This window comes from Emydura macquarii, unplaced genomic scaffold (assembly GCF_026122565.2).
Source record: "Emydura macquarii macquarii isolate MOO-44397 ecotype Brisbane River unplaced genomic scaffold, CSIRO-AGI_Emac_v2 contig_71, whole genome shotgun sequence".
Taxonomy (NCBI): Eukaryota; Metazoa; Chordata; order Testudines; family Chelidae; genus Emydura; species Emydura macquarii.
Window position 1 is genome coordinate 12,826,333 of NW_027130208.1, and position 25,125 is coordinate 12,851,457.

The 25,125-nt window shown below is 39.1% G+C and overlaps 1 protein-coding gene across 1 annotated transcript in view; it reads left to right on the top strand.

Annotated features, from left to right (window-relative positions):
• Nucleotides 1–25,125, top strand: part of CNTN4 (contactin 4) — a 353,853-nt gene that overhangs the window by 240,371 nt on the left and 88,357 nt on the right. The window contains exon 12 of the mRNA XM_067542713.1: nt 14,836–14,963. Within this exon, the coding sequence (XP_067398814.1) occupies nt 14,836–14,963 (128 nt within the window). The remainder of the gene's footprint in view (nt 1–14,835; nt 14,964–25,125) is intronic.

Genomic DNA, 25,125 nt, shown 5'->3' on the forward strand with positions numbered 1-25,125 from the left:
TGACTAAGAATGGAACTCCTCAGTTCATTTTACAGAGGTCACCTAGCACATTTATATGATAATGAATTTGTTAATACCAACCTAATCCATATTTCAACCAGTGATCCAGAGCTGACAGGCTCCACAGCCCCTTGACCTATGCAGTCCTTTATATTGTCAGAGATGGTTTAGTGGTCAGCTTTCCATGCATATGATTCTCATGCAATGAAAGGAAAAAGTACTAAAATATTTGCTCATTATGCAAGTGCTGAGCCTTCTGTCCTCCTCATCATCATGATTACCAACACACACACACACACACAAAGCTGGATGCAAGTAAAGTCAGCTTAGTTAAAATAGCGACTAACCTGCCAGCAGCAGGTGATGCTTGGTGGGGCAAAAGGCATGGGGGGGGGGGGGTAGGAAGAGAAATGAGTGCCTATAGACAGCATGCCTCCTGGGTGAAGTGAGAAGCACCATGTGCTTATAGCTGCCTAAGAAACAGTGACATTTGCTCTGGACTGTTAAACGATTGTTGCTTTTCACACTGAAGATGGCTACATTTCAGTGACTGTTAAAGGGATCCCAGTGTACTGTACATAAGGCTAAATTATTCCTTCCACCCTGTGAGTGCACTGTAGCGAAAGACGGAGTTCTTCCCTGTAGTGCAACTATACAGGAGACTGGCACAGTCTGTCTCCCAGTAGCAGGGACCTTTTCTTAGGATATGGCCTAAGAAAGGAACATTGTGTGTGGGAAGAGGTGTATGTTTTCTTTCTCTCTCACACACTCACTATGGTCAAAATGTTCAAAAATGCTAAAATTAGATTCCTAAGTCCATTTAGATTCGTTCATACACAGAGAGAGAGACAAACACACACGCAGAGTATTTCCCCAATCCAAAGAAACTGATTTCATTAACTTTTACGCATTTTAAAGGAAAATATTATTTATTGTCAAGTGTGTCTTTCTGCAATCTTTTCATAAATAAAAAATGATACTTATACTTTCATGGCTAAGCTTTAAGACATTAATGTAATGAGTTTAAAATCTGAGGAAATAACTTTATGTCTGGGGGGAGAAAAGGATTTCTAAAGAACTTTTCTCAGAAATTCTAGCATGCCCTCATAGTATTTTTGATGAGTATTTAAATATTATTTTTATGTAGTTTAAAATCTGTTTTTGGAACTTTAAAATCCGTGTTAATGTCAATTATAAGTTAAGTGGTAATCTATCTTTGTACCATGGACATTTTTCATAAAAACTAACAAAAAGAAAGTCTTATATTTGAAAGACTATGCCTTTGGGCTTATATTCAGATGGTATCAGCTGGAACAAATAAGCTGAGAATGCATTTACTGTTTCTGTTCTAAGCTCATGAATGGTTCCAAAAATGGTTTGTGTCAGTAGCTGATTCATATAGAAAATCTGTGTGGATGTATATATTTTTCCTCATAAGAAAAGAAGGGTTTGGTTTTATTTTTTTACAAGAATCTGAAGAGCTTTAGTTCAGTGCTTCTGTCCTTCAACACACCAAGATGCCTACTGTAAATAGACAGGACTACTGTTTGTCATTCCAGTTGATAGAGCTGTTAGAACAGGAGACTGGACATCACAATTCTTCGGGTCTCTTTAGTGCTCCCACTGAATCTGAGTCACCTTGGGAAAGTGACTTAACTACTGTGCCTCTGGTTACAATTACTCCTATGTAAGAATGGGCTTCATGATACCTAAAGTACCCCACTGGACTTCAGATAGGCTGAATGAATTGGTTTTTGTGAAGCACTTTGAGATACTTGTGTGGAATTCACTTCATGTGCATAAATCCTGAGATAATTGGACTTGTATAGTAACAGTGTGGTGTATGTGAACTTTTCCTCCCAAACCAGGGCCTGTCTCCTGCTCCTACTAAAAGATGGGGTAGCAGCTGCAGCTCCTCCTCCCCATTTAAAACGTGTTTTGTGGTGACTAGATCTACATAAACATGGATCTTGTAGCCCTTTGACTGTCCAGGTTCCAAGCCCCTTTCCTCCCACCTGCTGCCCAGCTCTCAGTCTGTGTGATGCCAGCACAGAGATCTCTTCTGGGGAACAAGAAGAGAACAATAAGAAGCTGGATAGGAGTCAGCAGTGTGCCCTGGGTGCCAAGAAACTAATAGCATATTTGGCTGCATTAGTAGGAGCATTGCCAGCAGATTGAGGGAAGTGATTATTCCCCTCTGTTCGGCATTGGTGAGGCCACATTTGGAGTATTGTGTCCAGTTTTGGACCCCCCACTACAAAAAGGATGTGGACAAGTTGGAGAGAGTCCAGCGGAGGGCAACAAAAATGATTAGGGGGCTGGAGCACAGGACTTGTGAGGAGAGGCTGAGGGAACTAGGTTTGTTTAGTCTGCAAAAGAGAAGAATGAGGGGGGATTTGATAGCAGCCTTTAACTACCTGAAAGGGGGTTCCAGGGAGGATGGAGCTAGGCTGTTCTCAATGGTAATAGATGACAGAACAAGGAACAATGGTCTCAAGTTGCAGTGGGGGAGGTCTAGATTGGATATTAGGAAAAGTTTGTCACTAGGAGGGTGGTGAAGCACTGAAATGGGTTGCCTAAGGAGGTGGTGGAATCTCCATTTTTAGAGGTTTTTAAGCTGCGGCCTGACAAAGCCCTGACTGGGATGATTTAGCTGAGGTTAGCCCTGCTCTGAGCAGCGGGTTGGACTAGATGACCTCCTGAGGTCCCTTCCAACTCTAATCTTCTATGATTCCATAAGAGTGTGAAGAAATCCTGTGCAGCTGCTCTGCTCACAGCCCCTCAGCAGTCGGCCTTAGCTGTGCCAACAGCTCTGCGCTGACCCTCCAAATGTGGGTAAATTTCATCTGTTTAAATATAAACCATTGCTGTTCTATATTAAATTCTAGTGTCAGAAGTATAGCCAGAAGATATACTTTTAAATGGATGGCTCCCACACTGCTGTGTTGAGGGCCCAGTTTTAAAAACAGACAAACTCACGAGGCCAGTGAATGAAAAATAGATAGTGGTATTGATGCTACAGTTAGTGCCACAAAGAGTCCTGCCTCGGGCCATGCTTACATCCCCCATCCCAATGCAGGTTGTGAGCTGTAAACCGCTCCCTACCCCCGAAGTGCCAAGGTGACTTCTCAGAACCAGTCTGGGGATATATAGCTGTATTTAACACATTTCTACTGTAAAACTAACATGTGGAGCTGGAGAATTTTGCCATAAGAGCTCAGTTTCAGGAGGGGCTGAGAATTCCTTATGTCCATTATGCCCTCTTCTGCCACTGATTTCAATGGGAACTGAGTGAACTCAGCACCTTTCAGCATTAGGCCCCTCCAATCTCAGATTATCCTCCCAATTCACTCACAAAAGGCCCAGTTTAACACCAAACATGCTTATTTCCTGAACAGTGGAAGCTATGAAAAATCAGTTTTCCATGGCTTTACATGCACACTGACTTCCCAAACACTTATTTTCATGAATTGGTCTCCCTGCATTTATTTTTTTGTTAATTATTTGAATACAGATAAATAATAGAGAGAAAAACGAGAGAAAGGGTTTTCTATTATTTAATATACATCACAGCATTTTCGTTTCCTTTCGAGTTCCTAGCACCATTTGGTTTATGTATTTATTTATTTTCCCTGTTAGCAGCAGCCTTTAAGGAAGATATTTTCATAGTGAGCTTCTAGTTCCTCCTAGATAACTTAGAGATATTTTTATACTGTAATTGTGACCCTGGGCATCTTTAAGCATTGTACTCACAATATTTAATAGAGGTAAATACTTCCCTCTACCCCCATACTCTCTAGATGAGGATATATCAATTTCATACTTGTCTTAAACCTTGGAAGATATATTTCTTAAAAGCAAAAGAACAAATGAAGATAAAACACAGTTTTTTTACATATGCAAATATTAATACATGCTGGACTCAAGCATATTAATTTAGACATCAGCTTTGTTGTACTTTGCTGGAAACAGAATTATGTAAAAAACATAAGAGGCCAGATTCTTGTGTAGTGTAACCTGACGTAGTTTGACTTTAGTGATGCTATGCTACTTTTCATCAGTTGAGGATCTGCACCAGATCCTCCCTCTCAGTAAAAATAATGTTTTCTTTTCTTTTTAGAATAATATTTGCAATTCTTCTTAACAATAAACTGGAAAAAATATATAGCTTATATCTTCCTCAATCTTAACTATATCTTTCTATACATTACTGACAATGCTATAATTAAAGTGGAAATAAGTTCCTAAACCACAATTCACTTCATTGAAGGAAGTCCATTTTGTGTTCTGTAGGAGATAAATATCAGGAATTAGCTATGAACCGGTGATATTACAGAAGTCTGATTGCCTATTTTTATGTGCAGTAGGGTAACTGCAGCCCTATGTGACCATTAATTAGAAAGACCTCGTGGAAGTTTCATTTTATTTTAACTTTGTTTTCCTTCCATGGTCTCAGAGCACTCCCAAAGCCAGCTCCACTGAATCATGCAGGGTTCAGTTTACCTCAGAGTTTTCTAACCAATTTACCACTTACATAACTGAATCAATGTTCCAGGTGATTGTACTTCACAAGTACAAATTGTACAAGGCACTCTTCCTCAATATGTTGCCAAATGCAGGTTCCCCCATGAAGCATGACATTTCTCACATTTTGCTGCCAAAGCTAATATTTGTCAAAATAAAATTTCAAATCAGGCAGCAGCAGAGACCCAAAAAAGTAAATACAGTGCGGTACTGTGTTAAACATAACTACTTACAAGAAAAAAAAAAAAAAGGGAAAGTTTAAAAAAAAAAGATTTGACGTGGTAAGCAGTTCCTGTACTTATTTCATTAAAATTAAGATGGTTAAAAGCAGCAGTAAAGTTTCAAAGCTGTATTAAGTTATTGTTCAGTCGTATACTTTTAAAAGAACCACAACATTTTGTTCAGAGTTATGAACATTTCAGAGTTGCGAACAACCTCCATTCCCCAGGTGGTTGTAACTCTGAGGTACTACTGTACATTCTAATGCAGTGGTAACAAAAACTGCCTGTCTGCCCTGTGATCCTAGCTAACGGAATGATCGAATTACGTAACTGTGAATATTGTTCAGGTCCATCATTTCTGTTTCTGTTAATAATTAATATGATCTTCAAGCAGTGCTCAGTCACTCCACAACTATAGCAGCATGGATTTTCCCCAAGCCACAGATTTTAAAATGGGCAGAAATATCATATGGTACAGGAAGTTCCATCCCATCAGAATGATTCGAACAGACAAGTCTATAAGACTATTTTCTTCCCACGTTTCTCCCTATCTTAGGCTTTTATATGCCATCCATCACTCTAGTGCCTGAGCACCTTCCATGTAAAATCAGTAGCACTAGTGAAGTTTTTATTCAAGTTCATGGAGTCTCTGGCTTGTGTTCCTTTATGGGGTAAAAACCTCACTAGGGGTATTTTTGCTTGTTTTGGGTGGAGAATGATATTGATGTGGTAACTTTTTTTAGCCCTATTCTGCAATTTGCAGTTTTGCATCCATGCCTTATCTGCCACTTTGTAGGCTCTGATGCAGGGAAACGGTGATCGCTGCCTGTGAGATGGTCAGCACTTTAATCTTCCATTGACTTAGAGTATGATCCAATTTCCATTAAAGCAAATAGAATTGAGTTAAATGGGATCTAGATGGGGCCATTAAGGCCAATTTCTGCTACCAGCTCAGTACAATAAAGGTGCAGAATTTAGCCTTCTGCCTTCACTTTGTTAGTGATTAATTTCGCAACGGTGGTAAAGAATGGGCTTAAATGCAATATTTGATCCTTGTTTGTTTATTTATTTATTTATATAGCATGCAGCGTGCTAGGAATTTTACACTGGAGTATGAAGACAAAGTCCCTGTCCCAAAGCATTTACAGTATGTGGGTCATATTCTGAACCAACCACTTTCACAATACGTTGAGCAGTCACTCGCAAACAACCTCACTGAGTTCAGTAGCAACACATTTATGAGTCATTACTCCTCATCGTGAGTAAGGGATTCACAATCTGCCCTATAAGGATTTTGGAATTTCTGCTTATTTTACTGAAATAGATCCATGGCTTATATTTGTGTATGAGATTACTTTAATAATCTCAACCTTCTGCTTAGTTCAATGGCCATTAATAGAAAAGGGTAATATACTTCTACAAGGCTATTAGGTAGAATTAAATTAAGAGAGATAATATGGTAAATAATAAAATGTACCTAAATCATGCAAGATGCTGAGCACTTCTTAACAGGTGCTCAACACTCCCACACTTCCATTGAATTCATGACAGGATTGGGTCATGTGTTAGGTTAAATAAGCTCTTAAAATGCTTTAGGGCCTGATACCGTCTGTAGAATGAATGTCTAGAGAATGAACAAATAAATTGCTAGGAATACAGTCTGATCAGTCTGGTCCGTCTGATCAGTGCTTCTTTTTTTCCCATAACGTTCAGTGGACGGCCAGTCAGCCATTTATCATTCAGGCTGAAATACAGGTGCATTTAACCTAAATCTTCCCACAGAAGACGGATTATCTTTTAGAAGAACTCTGTCACCACAGTCGCTTTTCAATAGCCATGTCAACAACTGCCACAAAGGCTGTACATGAAGGGATCAATGGTAGTTTTATCTGAAATTGCACTCTGTGTGTGTTTCTTCCAACTGACATTCATTTAAATTCTTGCTGTAAGACATCTTTTCTCCACGTAATAGGAAAAGGATCAGACATCCTAAAAATTGTTTCCTGGGGAACTAAAATTAAAAACATTCACTTGGCTAAGCACGAAATATTTTAGATTTATATGTTTAATCAACAGCCAAAGCAAGTAAAGATCTGCCTGTATTTCATAAATTGAAATACTAATATTATCTTATAAGCAGCAACATAACTGATTTCACTGCAGAAGAACTAATATGCTGAATTTGGAGAAAAGCCACCATATAATTGCAATGAGTACTTCGTTCTAAAGAAACCATCTTACAAGTCAATATTCATAGCCCAAAAGTGCTGTAGCCTGCATCTATATCACTTCTTTATGGAAGGCAAAAATGTTAATGCTGTGCACTTAATCTACCATATGCACTGCCTCCCCATCCCATTCAAACCACAGAGCTTTTCATGTAATCATGTAAACATAAATACCTGCAGTATCATCACTCTGGTTCAAATCTAATTTTTCAGATATCAGTGCAGTTGCATGTACTTTGAGGGTTAGTAAATACATCAGAATGAAATGTGCCAGCATAGCACCTATGTGCACAAGTACAAGGGCATCCTTCTCCCTGATCATTGCAAGATAGGGATGATGGTGTTAATCCCTGGCCAGCAAAGCTGTTAGATTTAGTCCTTGGATCCCTTATAGATGGGGGCTTTTTTTAATTAAACGTGCTACTTGGGACAGGCTTTTACAGTAAATAATGTCAGGTTGGGATTTCTAAATGAATACCAGATTGAAATAGGTGTTTGAAACTGAAGAACAGATCAAAGGCATGTTTTGGTTGAAATGCATGATGTCTTCACAAAAGATCTGTCAGATTTCCTCTGAGGTTTGGTAGGGGGTCATCGCTGATATCCAGGTTTATGGTGAGGTGAGGAGATACTTTTCCTGTGTAATTTTGGATCATCAGACATATGATGCATGAGAGCCACCCCTGGCCATGAGGGGGTATTCAGGAGATAGGCCAACCATTTATAGCCTGATCCTTTTTCCATTTAGTAAATGATAAAACTCTCATGCACTTCAGTGGGGTAGAATCTGGTCCTAAATTTGTTACTCAGCGAAAAATATGACTCCTACTGAAAATTCTGTTTTAAGTGTTTACATATTTTTTCCATAAGAGAGACTTTGGCCTGTAATTCTCTTTTGTGTGTGCTCCTTTTCAAGGTCCATGCCAGCCAAATGAACAAAAGCCTTAAAATACTTCCTCCTGTTGCATCAAAGACAGTTAAGGGCATTTGCAATCACATTGGCTATACAATATCAATGAGAAGCTGTCATGAAAACTGTTTATGTATCAGTTTTGGGATAGACCTCCTCCTTAGGGTGACAGGAAGTATGCAGCTTGCAGCTTTTGTCATTTGCTGCTGCTGCAGAGGAAGAAAAATCAGCATTTTACCATGTCTCCAGGCTGGTTTTGATTTACAAGAATAACAAGGTCAGCTCTTCAATGGTTAGAACCCAAAGCTTCATTTTAAGAAACAGTGATTCAATTTATCTTATAAGTCCAGATATGTTCCTACTCTCAATGGATCTGAAATCTCTAGTTGACAGCCAAGACAAGTGCTTCTGTACATTACAGATAATGTAATATGTTGCAGATAAGATGACCTATATTTATATAGGGGTGCTGAAGTACTTGTATCTTCTTTATTTTTCCACCTTGATACTTTTATCTTCTTTGACTTTTCTATGATATTATCAATGATTAAAAGATAGCCTAAAGGTAGGTCAATTTCACTAGCCTATACAAGAATTGAAGCAGATTTACATTTTCAGTTCTTCTTATCTAATGTTATCAGTATTCCTGGGAATTAGTAGGGAACCTGAGGCTCAGTATCAGATTAATACTTGCAAGTCAGTCAATTGTTTAAAATTTGTAGGTCTTGAAGATTATCAACCCTGGAACCTGGAAAATCCCAGCTGGATAACAAAGTGAGTTTAAAAGAAAAAATCATATGAGTGTGAGCAAGGAGAGTTTAACTAGCATCAGTGGAATTTTTCAATCTCCCTTATACCCATAGAAAGAGCAAATAAATGTGGTTAATCTGCCTAACCAATTATTTGTGTATAATCGTTATTCTTTAATCAAACAATATTTAAACAGATAGTAAGCATCTTGCGGTCCTAAATATAGGGTAAAGACATTCTGTGATTGTGGTAGATTCTAAGGGTCCGATTCTGAAAACACATGAAATCAATGGGAGAACTCTGTTAAACCTCTAGGATTATTCACATATAATTTTTCTCAGGTTCAAGTTACGAACCATGTCAAAGTATTCTGTAATAGTGGCGTATGCCATTAATTAAAAAAAAATTACTATGTCCAGTCTTTTTTAAGAGGACACGTAAGCCACTAAATATGGATATTTCAGATATGAATTATTCATTGTTAGGATGAAAATGCTCTGCAACCTGCTTCCCATGATGATTACCTTCACAAAACTCTCTGGATGGGCCTGGTGTGACTGAGTGTACAACTATATTCTATTAGTGGAGTTAGAAATACAGTTTTAGCAAATCTGGAGGACTACATTTTTTTTAAAAGTTCATAATTGAAATGCTTGTTTCAATGGTCTAGACTTGACTTTAAAAGGTGCTGAATTCTTTGTTGTAGAAAACCCCAAAAATCAACTTCTACTCTGACAAGACCAACCTATTTTTGGTTGAATCAAGCCAAAATTACCAATTTTTGTCTTTAATTTAGCAATTATGTAAACAGACTTTCTAATACTCTTGATTCCACTCAACATAAAATGCTATCCTAATAGCTAACCTTAAAGATTCAGAGTCTCATAAACATGCTATAGAGCTGGAAGTGTCAGACACTTTCCAGTTCAGTGCTCTCTTATGGTTATGAATAACTAGCCATGCAAGAGGAAAGTCTGATGGATAATCCTACAACATGTTGTAATACCCATATTTTAAGAATTAAGGGCCTGATCCAAAGCCCATGGAAGTCAATAAAAAGGATCTCTTTGATTTGAAGGGATTTGGATCAGTCTTAAAGATTCTTTATTGTTGTTATTATTCTGAGACTAAGTAGCATCTTCATGTATGTATTGGCTTTGCCTAAAAACTTTTGATCACTGTACAAATAAACTTCAGTGAGCTTTTGTCATTCAGTTGTCCTGTATCATTGCTGCTAGGTTGCTATGCTGCTGAAGTAGTACTTGGGTCAGCCAAGTCATTTTTCTTAAATATCTGACGTCTGCTGACTTCAGACGCTGTGGGGAATTACATGTTTCATAAATAACTGCTTAGCACGTTGGAGATGGTAGGAGGAAAAAAAACAGGAGAAGGAGGGAAATGTGGAAAGATGAAAAAGGTAAGTCTGGCAGACCTTTCCAAGAAGTGAAGTTGTGATGAGCCTGTTGGTTTCAGTAGCATTAGACTTGCTTGATGTCAGCGAAGTGATTATTGCCTGTTGAGTCTGGATAGATATTTCTATAGCTCTAATCTGTCCCTTGGGAATCGTTAGGATAAGAATAACACTTAAGGGCTTAATCCAAAGCCTAGTGAAGTCAATGGAAGTCTAAGACTAGTATTTAGATAACTCTGTGCTTGTATGGCACTATATAAATAATAATGATTGACAGAGACCGAAAAATCCATTAGCATTGAGTTGCAATAAACAAAGTGAACTTTGTGGAAACTTTTTACATTTTTTAACCATGTTGCTAGGCATCTATAATTGTAAATTAATTGCAAATGGTAGCTCTGTTAACACATGGTCCAGGGAAAACTGTCCGTTTTTTCTCATTTTTAAGTTTGAAGTAGATTTAAAGGGCTATTTAATTTGAAGAAAAAATATACTCCCCAATTGACATTTGATTCTCCACTAATGTATTAAGGAAAATGTTGCTTTAGTTAACATCACTCCTTGCAACTAATTAGAAAATGTGTTGGTGGGTATATTTTAGAACAAAAAGTATGCTGAGCAATGTAATTCTCATCTTGAAAGAACTTTTTTAACCAAACTGCTAAAAGTGGTTGATGAAGACATTTTTTCTTTCAACCCAATTAGCAGTTTGAGAGCTTTCAGTGGCCTAAAATGAGCCTTTTCCCTTGTCTTATTGTGGCCACATCTACAAAGAAAATTTTTGAAACAGTGAAAATCAGTGGAAATCATTCCTACTTTTTGAACTCTCACTAACAAATTTCAAAGTGCTGAAAGAATTGCTCCTGCTAACTTCTACCACGTGATTCACATTAAGGGGCAAAATGTATAATATAGAAGAGCAGCTTCAGCAGAATGGACCATGAGGCCCTTTTAATCAATGAGTCACAGTTCACACAGTAAGTTGAAGGGTCTCATTTATTTTATTTTTTTTAAATCAAAAAACCATTTGTCTTACATAGGTATCTGTCAGTTTTAAGATCAACACTTAGCATGAAAGTGAAAAGGATTAGTGACTGAAGTGTGGTTTCAGAATTAAGAAGGGTGTATTCACAGCTTTTCGAATGCAGGTGGACGGGTTTATATAGGTACTTAGTGGACTCTTGGCAATCTCATATCATCATCAAGAGATGCCCACATGTCAGTCTTGAGAGCCACCCACCTGGACTTCAAGTTTATATATAGAAATGACATAGATCCTCATTCAGTAAAGCAGCATTAGCCTCCGCTGAATGTGCAAAAAGCTGATTTAAGGCTCACTGGCATCATCCAAAGGTCACTTCTTTGGAAGCTGAAATCCAAAAATCCTCTCAAGTGATCAACAGACTAAATTTACGCTGTGAAGGAAGCGCATACAGAAAGAGAAAGGGTAGCATTTGGAAGCCAGTGAGAGAGAGAGAGAATTAGACAAAATTCAAAATTAGGACCATTTGAACCCTGGATAAAATTAAAATGCATTATTCATGAATAATGTTGCAGATACATTGTGCAGCAAGCTCAGAATCTCTACCGCCGATTTAGCCAGCTCCATGCATTGACAGTGGACATGTCAGGTGGTATCTCTTCATTGTGCACATTGACAGAACACAGTGTCCAGTGGCACAGGGGCTGGACTAGCACTGGCTCTCGTGACTGAAATGCATCCTCTCTCTGAACAATGATTTTGGTAGCTGTCACATCCAACAGTGCAGGCTCCTGAGAAGGTTCCATAAATGGCTCAGACAGGCTCTTGACCTCATCTTGAGGCCCTGGAAGAAATATTTCCCAATGGGTTTTACCTGGAAAGGGGCAGATGAATAGGAACATATGATAATAAATGGCAAGAAACTCACATTTGTAGGTAGCATGACAGAAGGTTAGACGATGACTGAAATGGTGCTCTCTTTTTCTTTGAACATGTGCAGCTCTGTTCTTTTCTTTACTTTTCATATCTAGTTTTGCTGGCTACATTCAGCTCCCTCAATGCCAACCCCTCGTTCTGGTGCTCCATTTCCTGGGGGCTGTAGGTGGATCACAAATGGAACATGAGTCAATAATGTGATGCAGTCACTAAAAAGGTTAATTTCATTCTGGGGTGTATTAACTGGAGTATGTATGTAAGATATCAGAGCTAATTGTCCCACTCTACTCAGAACTGGTGAGGCCTCAGCTGGAGTATTGTTCCGTTTGGGTTGCCACACTTTAAGAAAGATGTGGACAAATTGGAGAGAGTACAGAGAAGAGCAACAAAAATGATAAAAGGTTTAGAAAAGCTGACCTATAAGGAAGGTTTAAAAAAAACTGATTCTATTGGGTGTGTTTTGAGAAAAGAAAACTGAGGAAGGAACTAAGTCTTCAAACAAAGAGAAGAGTGATCAGTTGTTCTTTATGTCCACAAAAGATAGGACAAGAAGGAATTGGCTTAGTTTTCAGCTAGGGAGATTTAGGTTGGATATTAGTGTTAGGCTTAAGACAATTTCTTGTCTTAGTAATCTTAAGATCTATAAGAGCCACACAACTGCCTTTTGTATTTTTGTCTGTTTACCATCTATCCGTGAAGACTCCCCCCCACTTTCCCCTTTCATCCTATACCCCCCACCAAGTATAACCCTAGTAGTTTGAATGTATTTACAAGTGGATAGATATGGAATTTAAAATATACTATGTAACTGTGGAATCAGGAAAATATTGATAGGATGCCCTAGGTCAAATGCCTGCCCGGGGTCCTAGACTTCCTGGCATCAGGAGCCCCCACTATGTGGCATCCGGGAATGGTATTTACCTATTCTGAGGTCATAAATCATATAGACTCTGGGAACAGTATTTGCCCTTCCTGAGGTCATAAATTGTGTGGTACCTGTAAATAATAACAACAATCACTATGTAAGTGTGATCCTATATAAGTCTGTTGTATCTGATAGCAAAATGAAGCACCAGTAGCCAGTACAAAACTGCTGCTTGGGCTTCCCCAAAGCTATGGTTATTTGTGTGTGTCAATAAAACCTCTTCAGTATTGTCTGTGCTGCCTGATCCTTAGGGAAAAATCCTTCATGCTTTACATTAGGAAAAACTTTCTAACTATAAGTATATTTAATCTTCCCAAGGAGGTTATGGAATCCCCATCCTTTGAGGTTTTTAAGAACAGTTAAACAAGCACCTATCAGGGGTGATCTAGATTTACTTGTTCTTGGCTCAGCACAGGGGGCTGACCTATATGACCTCTTGAGGTCCCTTCCTGCCCTACATTTCCTAGTTCTCTGATCATACGTTGTACGTGGAAAAAGTTAACTCAGCTCTGAGAACACCTGTTCTATTCCACTGGCTCTCACAATGTGGAGACTATTCCTGAGGTTTCTGAACAAATAGAGAAAGGGAAAGGCAACATGTTGCTAAAGAGAATCAATAGTGTCAGTGCGAGATTTTCCCTGAAAAGGGTTCAGAGAAAGGGAAACTCTCTGCGACCCCCAAGCCCAGCATTTGCTGGGTCTTGACAGATTTGCCACACCATGGAAAGCTGGCTATGCTTGAGTGGATAAGATGTCAGCTCCATAACGTGAGTGTGGATGCCGGGTGTCAGGAGAGTTAACGGCACAAAGGGAAACTAAATAAGCTTTAATGAGGAATACGTGAGCATTATCACAGGAGAGCAGATGCCAGATTTCCCATAAGTAAGGCGCTCAGTGGAAAAGTAAATAGCTTTAATGGAAGCTGGGTTGTGATAAACTCACAGCACATGAGAAGGTGCTAAGTTTAGGCAGAGTTGCCACCCAGTCAGTGACTGGGCTTTAGCATGTTGAATCAGGTATAAACCAGGCTCAAATACCTGCCACTCTAATGGAATAGCGATTGACGTCCTCAACATTTTTTGGTGCTCCCATTTATACACACAGCCTGTGAAGCAAGGAATTTTAGCAATAGGAATGGAGGTACTCTGTGTCCTTATTGAGAGTTGCAGTAGTGAAAACGAACATGATTAGCACAGACAAAAGTAAAATGACCCGGTAAGATGAACAAGCCCTTAAAGCCAGTCCTGGCCTAAACCTAATATAAAGTATAGAAGAGAATGGGCCAAGGATCTATTCCCCCATGCTATATGTTAACATTTAGTTCTCCAGCTGCCCCTGGCTCTGCAAGCAAGGTATAACGCTGCGTGTTGCAGGAATTCTTTGGTGAAGGAAAGAAACTTTACAGGATTTTCCAAACCAGGATTGTACAGGCAAGTGCTCTCCGACATGCCATGGAATGACAGTGCAGTTAAAACACCCAGGTGGAGGTGTTCCATAAGCAGAAAATGCACCCTGATTTTGGTAAATGTTGTGCCTTTATTTTAGAAGCAAGAAAGTGTCTTACAGAACAACCAATGAAAGCAAGTCAAATTTTGTAATAATGGTTTTACAGTAATAAATAAGAATCTCTAGATCTTTAGGTGTAGCATGTGCACTGCATGTAGCAAGAGGTGTCCTGATGAGCAATGAATATCAAAGTGCAGATTCACGTAAAACCTGCACATGCTGCTAGTGTGTAAATTAAAGTTGCCCTCACATAAAGACACAGAAAACTCAGGTAAATGATGCATGCAGTATTTCTGAATTGGGCCGTAAGAGGTTTCTGTCAATTGAACTCCCTCTGTAACTGTGTACTGTTCAAAATGTAAATAATTGATACAGACTCAAAATAATGTTATGCTATCTTTAAAAATAAAAAAACAACTTTCATACCTGATTGTCTTTCCAGAATCAATATATTGGACGATGGAAGCCTTCGAATTGTCAATGTCACTAAAGCCGATGCTGGAAGTTATTCCTGTATAGCAACAAACCATTTTGGGACTGCTAGCAGCACTGGAAGCTTGGTGGTGAAAGGTAATAATAGCCCTTATGACACATCGCTGATACTTCTGTCTTAATCTCTAACAGAGAAAGAAAAAGCCACACATGTTCCATGCTTTTTAATTTCTCTGATCCTGAGTGGCACTGAATCCCAGCAGCTCCCACTGAAGTCAATGGGAGCTGTTGCCATACAGCCCCCTTTTGCTCTAAGGCTATATGGAGTACACAGAGGTTGCTGATTCTCATTTATCAAAGCTTACCTAATGCCTTTAAGTACCACTGAGGCCAAAGATATGTTAACAGTAAAACCTATTTGATGTATTGAATAATAATGTTTATAGCAAGTTGGTACTATGTTTTGTAATATAAATAAGATTAAACTGAATGAAATAGGAATATAAGAATTTCTGGATCAGACTAATGGTCCATTAAATCCACTATCCTGTGTCTGACGGTCACCAGCACTAGACACTTCAGAAGAAGTTGCTTCCCTAATGCCCAGTTATGAACAATTATGCATTATGGCCCCGATCCAGCAAAGTTTTTAAACACATGCTTAACTTTAAAGCCGTTAAAGTCAGAATACCCCTGGATGAAATTTCTTACCCTAGGCAGTTAGTGGTTAGGTTAGAGACATAGAAATGTAGCGCTGGAAGGGACCTGAAGAGGTCATCTAGTCCAGCCCGCTGCACTGAGGCAGGACCAAGTATCCTTAGCCCATCCCTGACAGATGTTCGCCCAATCTATTCTTAATAACCTCCAATTAATGAATGATAATTTAGCCCAAAGTTGTGGTGGATGACAACAGTGCATGAAAGTATGTAAAAATTTGCAACCTACCAATTAATCATGGCAGGGAGCCTGATTCAGTTATACTGGTTTAAATCAGACAGCACCCCCCTGACAGCCATGGAATTGCACTAGTGTCAAACTGTTGCAAGAGACAAATCAGGTCTAGAAAGTTAAATTCATCCCAGGTGGAACTCTGTAGACATCACAGTGCTTAGTTGATGGTCATCGTTTACACTTGGGATAAATTTGGCCCACTCTGTTTAGCTCTGTGTTGCACCATAGCATATGGAGGAAATCCAAATGGCAATAAAGATATACCAGAAAAGCTCAATCCCAAGATGTGCCCCCTCCCCCCAGATTCATAACTTAAATAGAACGGCATATTATTTGAATCATGTGTTTTTTAAAAAGCCTACTAATTGGCAGAATTGACAAGAAACCGTGTTGAGATTCACCAATCATGATGGAATCACTTGAAATATCATCAGTCAGTGTGTTCCATTGCATTACTTACACTTCACACATTGGCATATGGCATAAGTCCCTTTACAAATGTTTATCTGATCTAATGCATCTGCAGATGTTTTGTTATTCCTATACATGTCTAATCCTTTTAAAAGTCTGGCTAAACTCTTAATGCATGCAGGTCTACAAAATAATGTGCAACTTTTGCCCTTGCAATACAATGCTTTAGTTTCTAAAATACAATCAATACTATTGATTTCTGCCATGGGGTGATATTCCTTGTACATCCCATGAATCCCAAGTGTATGCCCTGAAATTGTCTGAACAAATTTCTTTTTAAAAAAGTAAACATAAAATGTTTGACAAAAGGATTTAAATTCAAACTTCTTAAATGTAGTGAGTGACACTGACAAACGTTTTAAAGTTATGCATTGCTTATGAGAAGTTGTGTCTGCTGAATTATTATAGGCAACAGACATATAGATTATTACACTGATAAACACTTTCCATCTCTCTCTTATTTGTGGAAAATGCTATATTGGATAACAAATCAGGAGAGATTGATTTATTATTTTGTAATCAATCATAGAGCTCTAATGCTGTCAGTTAATACTCCCATATATTGGCATTGATGGACAGTATTGGTTTAGAGCCTGTCCCTATCAATTATTTCTATAGTATACAGAGACTACTTAAAAATACTTTTAATGCAAGTTTAAATGGGTGCTTTTATAATCAGAGTGAGTTTAAACAATCAATCTCAGGACAGCTGGCCCTGAGAAATACAGTGATCCCCCATGGCGTTTAACCTGCTTCAGACCTGTGTGTTTGTGTATGAGATGCAGCACCAGCATGTTCTGAAGCAAAATCTCTCCTAAGATATTGGGTGTGTGTGGGTGTCTAAAGGTTGGAACTGTCTCACTTATATGATTAGATCTTCTCTCTTGCTCTAATTTTACATGCTGCTCTTTATATTAGAAAAGTTTTAAGCATATTGGGGCAATTCTCAGTTGGAGTAAATCAACATAGCTCCAGTGAAGTCAACAGAGCTTCATGGAATAACATCAACTGAAGTTCTGGCCTTCTGTGTTTTGTGCTTGATTCCCCCCACTCGATCCCCTTGGGACCTCTGAATGCGCAGTATAACATCCTGTCACTTTCGCAATACCATCTCAAAATTCCACCGTCCTTTTCCTGGCAGAACTCCTGTTGATGAGGCTGGTACATGTGTAGGAATTGAAGGGTCAGGCCTTACTGTAGGACAGTGTTGGGCAAATACACCTGTATAATGCATATTTCTTCTCTTTTGTACATGTAGCCTTGTGCACGTTTTATTTGAAAATGAAGGCTATAGGGGGATTATATTATGTTTTAGAATTAATTCAACTTAACATAGTCACTTCCCATTTGTGTAGCTTGTACGGCATGTGCCTAAGCATATATTAGTCTCTTTGAACAGGAATAGGGGAGTCCCTAAGGTTAGCAGTAGGTCTGTGTTTAAGATGACTCTGGCTGTTTTAATCTGTTTCCCTCAAGCAGAGGCATAATAAATAAGTGTGAATGAAATTCTGGGAGCTCCTGAAAAGAGGATCACTGCAAAAGGTCTTTCCTAACACTAAGGATTCTGAGCACCTCCTGTAAGGGGTGAAAGGCTTTGTGCCACACCTTTGAGGTCAGTGGGAACGTTGGGCTTCAGTGGGCACAGGAGATAGCCCTAATTGACTTCTGCTCCCACTGATTTTAATAGGATCTGAGAGTGCTCTGCCTCTTGTAGATTTGGATCTCAATAATTTCTCCTTAGAGAAAAATCTAATTTGTGAACCCTTCGGAAATTAAGGTACTAATATAAATACATTGGATGGAACATATGAGCAACTGAATGTAACAATTGACCTTATTGACATGGAAGAATGCAGCTCTTAAACCCATTATGTTATACAAGAAAGCAAATTGCCTAGGAATGTCATATAGAAGTGACTGGGTGGTGCAATGGACCTTCCATGGACTATGGTGAAGTTGCACTCACTTATGTCAGCAGTGAAATTGACCGTGGGCTCAGAGCTTGAAGATGGAAGCACCAAACGAGTGTGAATCCCGATGTGTCAGTCCTCATTTGTGCACATCAAAAAACCACCGTTCAGTTTGGCACAACTAGCCACAGTAGTCAATCTCAGGTCAGGAAAGGGCCAGGGCTGTGCTTGAGACATTTGTCAAGCTTTAAGTGCAGTGGTGGATATGTGTGAGAACAACACTTACCTAAAGCTTACTCAGGTCATGGGACACATAATTTTCTTGGGGACCAATCCAAGATTGCAGAATGAACTCTCCCAGGAACAAAGGACCATCATACACCTCATTACTTCTGCTCCAAGTGCAAGGTCCATTTCTGTGTCTTTGCCTTCTCTGAAATAACGTTGCCCCTTTTGAGGCTGGTCAAATTTCAGGGCCCTAAAGGTGTTCCAGTTGGAAGTAGAAATGTATGGAGTCTGATATTTTCTTTGATTCAGTTTAGGTTATTTATAAGGAATGTACAACGTCCTGTGTCTCTGAACGCAGAAGGAACCAAGAACAAAAGGAGCAGTGTCCTAGTTTACAGTGTTAAGTCTCCATAGCCAACACCAGATTCTAGCTTTTTCCATGGTCACTGCGCTTACAGGCTCCTGCTCGGCTTTCTTGCCTTGCCTCTTCTGTCTCTGTTCTTATCTCTTCTCAGTATCTGTGTGATATCTTTTTACCCCTCCTCCATACATCCCCACCCAAAACAATACTCGGCCAAAAGCTCCTCGGTGGGTTCACGCACATCTTCTATCTTACACAGCTGGCTTATGTTTACAGTTATGTTACTTGAAGGGTGATTTCACACCATCACAAGGTTCACCTATCTCATAACAATAAACAGAGCAACATGTATATTTATCAAAAACAAACAAAACCCCTAACAAAACTAGACTCTGCCCTGTACATGCTTCACCCCCAGGGAAGCAGATGAGAGAACAATCCATGACTGACATCAGTCACGTTGTTCAATGAACTACTAGAAGATGCCCAGGTAATAAGTGTGGTGTTAGAACCTATATAGATATAGAAGCACATTTTCCTCACCTTTGTGCGAACTGTAAAATAATGTTTTAAATAATAATAATTAAGGGCTCTGTGTCTGAGGACAAATTTGACTCAATGAGAGGTTACATAGGTGTAAATGAAGGCAGAATTTGTCCCTTAAAGTATGCCTACACCTCAACTGGGTAGACAGATACGAGCTAGTACGCTAAAACTAGCAGTGTGACTGCAGCAGCTAACCACCCAAGTTCAAATCCACCCAACCTCCTAGGTACATAAGATAGCCCACGCTGCCATGGTCATACTGCTATTTTTAGCAGAGCCAGCACATGTCTGTCTGTGCTGGGTAGCATGCTCAAGAGGGTTACACAGGTGCAAAACCAGAATAAGAAAGAAGAGAACCAGTCCCTGGGTCTTTAGTTTAAATGTAATTGATACCTGGTCTGATTTTCAGAAATGCTGACATCCACATCTCCTGTTGAAGACAGGTGATCAGCACATTCCCACATCAGGCCCTTTCTATACATCTATAAAAGGCCAATATTTAAAAATATTACTCTGTTTAGCTGGTGCTGTTGAAAAGTGGTAACTTTGTAATTTAAGACTTATCTAATTCTTCCTTATTATCATCACTAAAGGCAGTCTGTTTGCTACTCAGTGCAACGGTATATATTGCATCTGGTCATTGTTTATTGGTCACATGATTTAAGTATCACTTTACTTTGTGTTAAGGTTATAAGAGGTTACCAAGAACTATTTTTTCATCTTCAATGCTCAGTAGTAACTTGATCCCATTAACATTAATGGGACCTACACGTGTGCGTGAAGCAAAGAACATACCCTGAGGTCTGAGACATCGATATTAACAGTGAACAACACAGTTTTAGAATCTATCCCACAAAAAGTATAAAGGCACATAAAACTGCTCTGACTTCTAAATGACTGTGTAAAGTATTGTATTTTTACATTGAAATGTCTGAGTTTCTATGCCTTAAATAACACGTGTAATAGTGGCGGGGTGGGATATTTCTGAATGCCATATCTTCATTCAATTTTGTGGTCTACAAAAGGACTAATTTATCAGCTGATGTGTTCTCTGACCTTAAGATATGTTTTTATTCTTTTGATCTCATCATATGTCATTGATTAAAAAACTGTGAAGGTCATACATCAGAAGACATCTTTTCTAATATTTCTGTGCTCTTCTATTAACAATAAGTGTTCCTCTTTTTTTTTTTTTTTAATCCTGTTTCCCTCTTTCCCCCTCCCCAGCCAAATTTGACAAGAGATGCCAACAGAGTCACATTCAGGGTGAGAAAGGATGGAGGACTTGGAGGGTGAGGAAAGAAAAGATAATATCTGTTACACCAGATACAGGGAGGCTTAAAATAAATCTCTGGCAAACAACCAGAGAGAGCTGAATAGATATTCGTATTATGCGTGAGTAGATGTTTTAAAAATATAACATTCTGACAGGTGCCCATAGGGCTTTTATTAACATGCCATTGTCAGAAATTCTGAACTTCAGTGGTTTTCCAAACCAATCAGAATATATTTTTGGTTTGTTCTGTTAGTTAGTTCTAAATGAGAACTGCCCCAGCCTTTGACACCCAAATTCTTTCAACCCTTGCATGTATGGTTTGACCTTTACATTAAAAAGCGGGGATTGCATCTATAAGGATCGGGAACAATTCAGCAAATGTTATCAGGAGATATGTAAAACACAGATTGTGTTTATGTGCAGCATAAACATATTAATTTTCAGTCATTTTTCCATTTTTACTATACCTGAGGCTAAATGTTCCAATTCTTCCATGACATAAAAAAGACTTAGTACTAGAGTGTTTACATGACAAATAGTGTAAATAGTATTATACATATACTGTAGAATGCTGGCTTATTTGTATTTAATGTAATCACATAAGGCGACTCTGAGCTGGAAGACTGATTCAGATTTTAATGGCAGATCTGAATACATTAAGTATAGACAGACTCTGGGAAAGGGAGCTTCTCTAGTTACTACAGTAGCAACTTATTTTTAAATAGGTAGCTTCCCTGCGCACCACAACTGCCACTCCTGACGCCTGTCTTCTGCCTCTTTCAATTCCCCATTCCCACAGTGGGTGCAAACAGCCTGCTGGAATTGTTCTGCTGAGCCTTGCACTGGAGGACCAGAGTCCTTCATCTTCCCTGATGCGTTGGTTTGTGTCTTGTGTAAGTCAGATACAATTTGCTTGTAGAACTGCTGTATTACCAACGGTTCCATTCTCACTCTGATAGCAATAACTAATACACAAATGAAATTTCTCTGGCAGGCAGTGTTTCAGGAGGGAGCTGTGTAAACAAGCTAACGACATTAATGCAAATGACATTGCTACTGCTCCCTTCCCAAAATAAGATAATCCTTCCAATACAACTTGGTGCCTGTGAGATACGCTAAATACTTATGTGAGTTTGTGGCAAAATTACTTTGACATATATGATCCTCTTAATATGATTTAGTCTTGTGGCTTTAGAGAAATGGAACGATCATGTCAGTTCCTAATACTCAAACTGTGTAAACAGATGCAGTATATACCTGAGACTGCTTAATGTTTTGTGGCAACAGTCCTCTATGTCATATAAAATAGCTTCTAAGTCTGAAACGCTTTTGGTTTAGTTGTTTGGCCAGGTTTGGCAGTGGATGGCTTCACAGTATAGGCTTCGCAGTATTCTAACAGGAAATAGTGATGCTGCAGGTATTGTTGCTCTAGTGGTTCATAAACTCTGATTGCATTGGGGAGATAGGGTCAGGTTACTCACTGCACTGCGCCTTGTATAGTACAAATTGTACGTAAAACACTACAGATTCCAAATGGTAATGATTTGCATCCACTTTGCCCTGGTGTAAATAGCTACATGAGGTTCAAGACAAGAGAGAGTCTTTGGGGTTTGGAAATAACAGTCTGGTGGCAGTGGCCTTATCACTTTCTGATGTCCTACACTACAGCAGATAGGGATAGTCAGTATGTTTTGTAGAATCCATGACTTTTCTGCTTTCCAGAGCCAATTATAACAATGGTTCCGGTACTTACATGCAGCCAGGGCAAGGACAGGTTCTGATTACATTATTTACCTGTTTCATTCTGGGAGTAGGTTTCCAGCTACCATCATGTCAGTGCTCAAACCAGTGAGTGGCTTAACAGATTTAAACAGATATTTACTTTGATTTTTGTTTCTGTCTCAGACTAGCTTGTATGCATCTCAGTTTGGCTGCTTTGGTTTTCAGCTCTTTGCTTCTACGTAGGAGTAATGAGCAAAGAGGTTGCCAGTAGGTGTATTCTCACAACGGGACAGACTGAGATATGGGTCTTTGCTAACAGACTCAGCTTTCTCCAACAGCTTGGATTTGGATTCTCTTCCCCCACCCCCAGCAAGAACATTGCTTCGTGGATACATAGACTTAATGAGCTGTGTTTAAAATCCTGTGGTTTGGCAAAATTCAGCAAATTCCTCTGAGGAACATTTACCTCCATTGTTGGAGATCTTTTCAGGGATCTGTCAATTCATGGTTTATTATAATACTTCTGATAATGTTCAGGTTTGTAGTTCAAAGAATATTGTATTAACATATTGATACAGGTTTTATTGTCCCACATAAACCACATCCATGGTCTGGAATGGCCTTGCAGACATTATTTTGCAATCTGTGGCTTTTTTGTATTTCTCATACACCTTTTGTTTGGACACTTTGAAATAAGTGGTCATCTCATACACTCTAAGGTCAGAAGAGACCAATATGATCATCTAGTCTGACCTCCTGCACAACACAGGCCACAGAACATCACCACCCACTCCTGTAATAAACCTCTAACCTATGACTGAGTTATTAAACTCCTCAAATCATGGTTTAAAGACTTTAAGGTACAGAGAATCCACCAGCAAGTGAGCCATGCCCTATGTTACAGAGGAAGGCAAAAAACCCTTTGCCAATCTGCCCTGGGGGAAAATTCCTTCCCGACCCCAAATATAGCAATCAGTTAAACCCTGAGCATGTGGGCAAGACTCACCAGCCAGACACCCAAGAAAGAATTCTCTGTAATATCTCAGAACCCACCCCATCTAACATCCTTTCACAGACCATTGGCATATCTACCACCAGTAGTCAAAGATCAGTCAATCGCCAAATGAGGCTGTCCCATCATACCATCCCCTCCATACATTTATCGAGCTCAGTTTTGAAGTCAGGTAGGTTTTTGCCCCCACTGCTCCTCTTGGAAGGCTATTCCAGAACTTTTCTCCTCTGCATCATGTGCCAGACCAAGAGAATATGTCTCAGCCTAATTATTTTGTGTTATACCCATAGGACCAGTGTGAATTTGAACTACTGTATCTTGTTTTAGTGGATGTGAAATAACTATTTTCTCACATTCAAAAATGAAAAAGATTACGCCATCCAAAACAGAGATGAAAAGAACTTAGCTATGTTGTTCAGAAACTTTGCCACACTAGATAAACATTGTTTTCTAATGCCTGGCCATCTGTCCAATATTGCATAAAGAAGTTGTGTTCTGAAAGTGGTTTAATTTTTCTGTCATAGGGTGATTGGGCAGGTAATAATCATGAAACTTACAATTAAATAACACAGAAAATATCATATTGCCTCTTTATACATCCATGGCATGCCCATATCTTGAATACTGCATGCATATCTGGTCTCCCCATCTCGAAAAGGATATATTGGAATTGGAAAAAATACAGTAAAGGTCAACAAAAATTATTAGGGGTATGGAACAGCTTACATGATGAGAATAGATTAATAAGACTTGGACTTTTCAGTTTGGAAAAGAGACAACTGGGGGGGGGAATGATAGAGGTCAATAAGAAAGCATTATTTACTTGTTCTCATTGCACAAGAACTAGGGTTCACCAATAATATTAATAAGCAGCAGGTTTAAAATAAACAAAAGGAAATATTTCTTCTTACAATGCACAGTTAACCTGTGGAACTCTTTGCCAGAGGACATTGTGAAGGCCAAAACTATAATGTGGTTCAAAAAAAACTAGATCCATTCATGGAGGATAGGTCCATTGATGGCTATTAGTCAGCTAAACCATGCTCTGAAGTGTCCCTAGCCTCTATTTACCAGAAGTTGGGAATGAGCGACAGGGGATTGGTCACTTGATGATTACCTGCTCTGTTCGTTCCCTCTGAGGCACCTGGCATTGGCCATTGTCAGAAGACAGGATACAGGGCTAGATGGACCATTGGTCTGACCCAGTATGGCCATTCCTATATTCAAATGGAGCTGATTATAGCTTCTTTTCTACTTGTGCATAATGCTTGTCAGGTCGGTCTGAGTCACTTTGTATCATTCAAGAGCAGTCAGCCTTTTTGTGGTTCTGCTGCACCAAGGCTATTCATAGAGGCATCTGCTTGCTGGGCCGACTTTTCAAATAAAAAAGCAGGAAAACACTGAACCGGCTTGGGTTGTGAAACGGCCCACCATATTACAGAAAGCAGTGTTCTTTATCCTAAATGGAATTCATTGACTTGTTTTAGTTTGGCCATAATGATGCACTAATTTCAAACAGTTTGGTGCAAACTTCGCCAGCTACAGCAGTTAACTACAAGAACGTGATGTGACTCTGCTCCTTTATGTGGTTGTTTCATGTTTTTTATTGACAATTGGGCTGGTTTGATCCCATTTCCATCAAACAATGTTCCAATTAGTTTACTTCCAGTACAAACAGAGCTTTTTTGTGGATTCAGACATACCACTAAGGCTGCTTATAAGAAAGAACCTCTTCTGCATTACATTGCAATGGAGTTTTCAGTCTCATGCAATTCCTTCATAGGTCTCATCTCTCTTGCATTGCAACGCTTCTTATGGTGAGA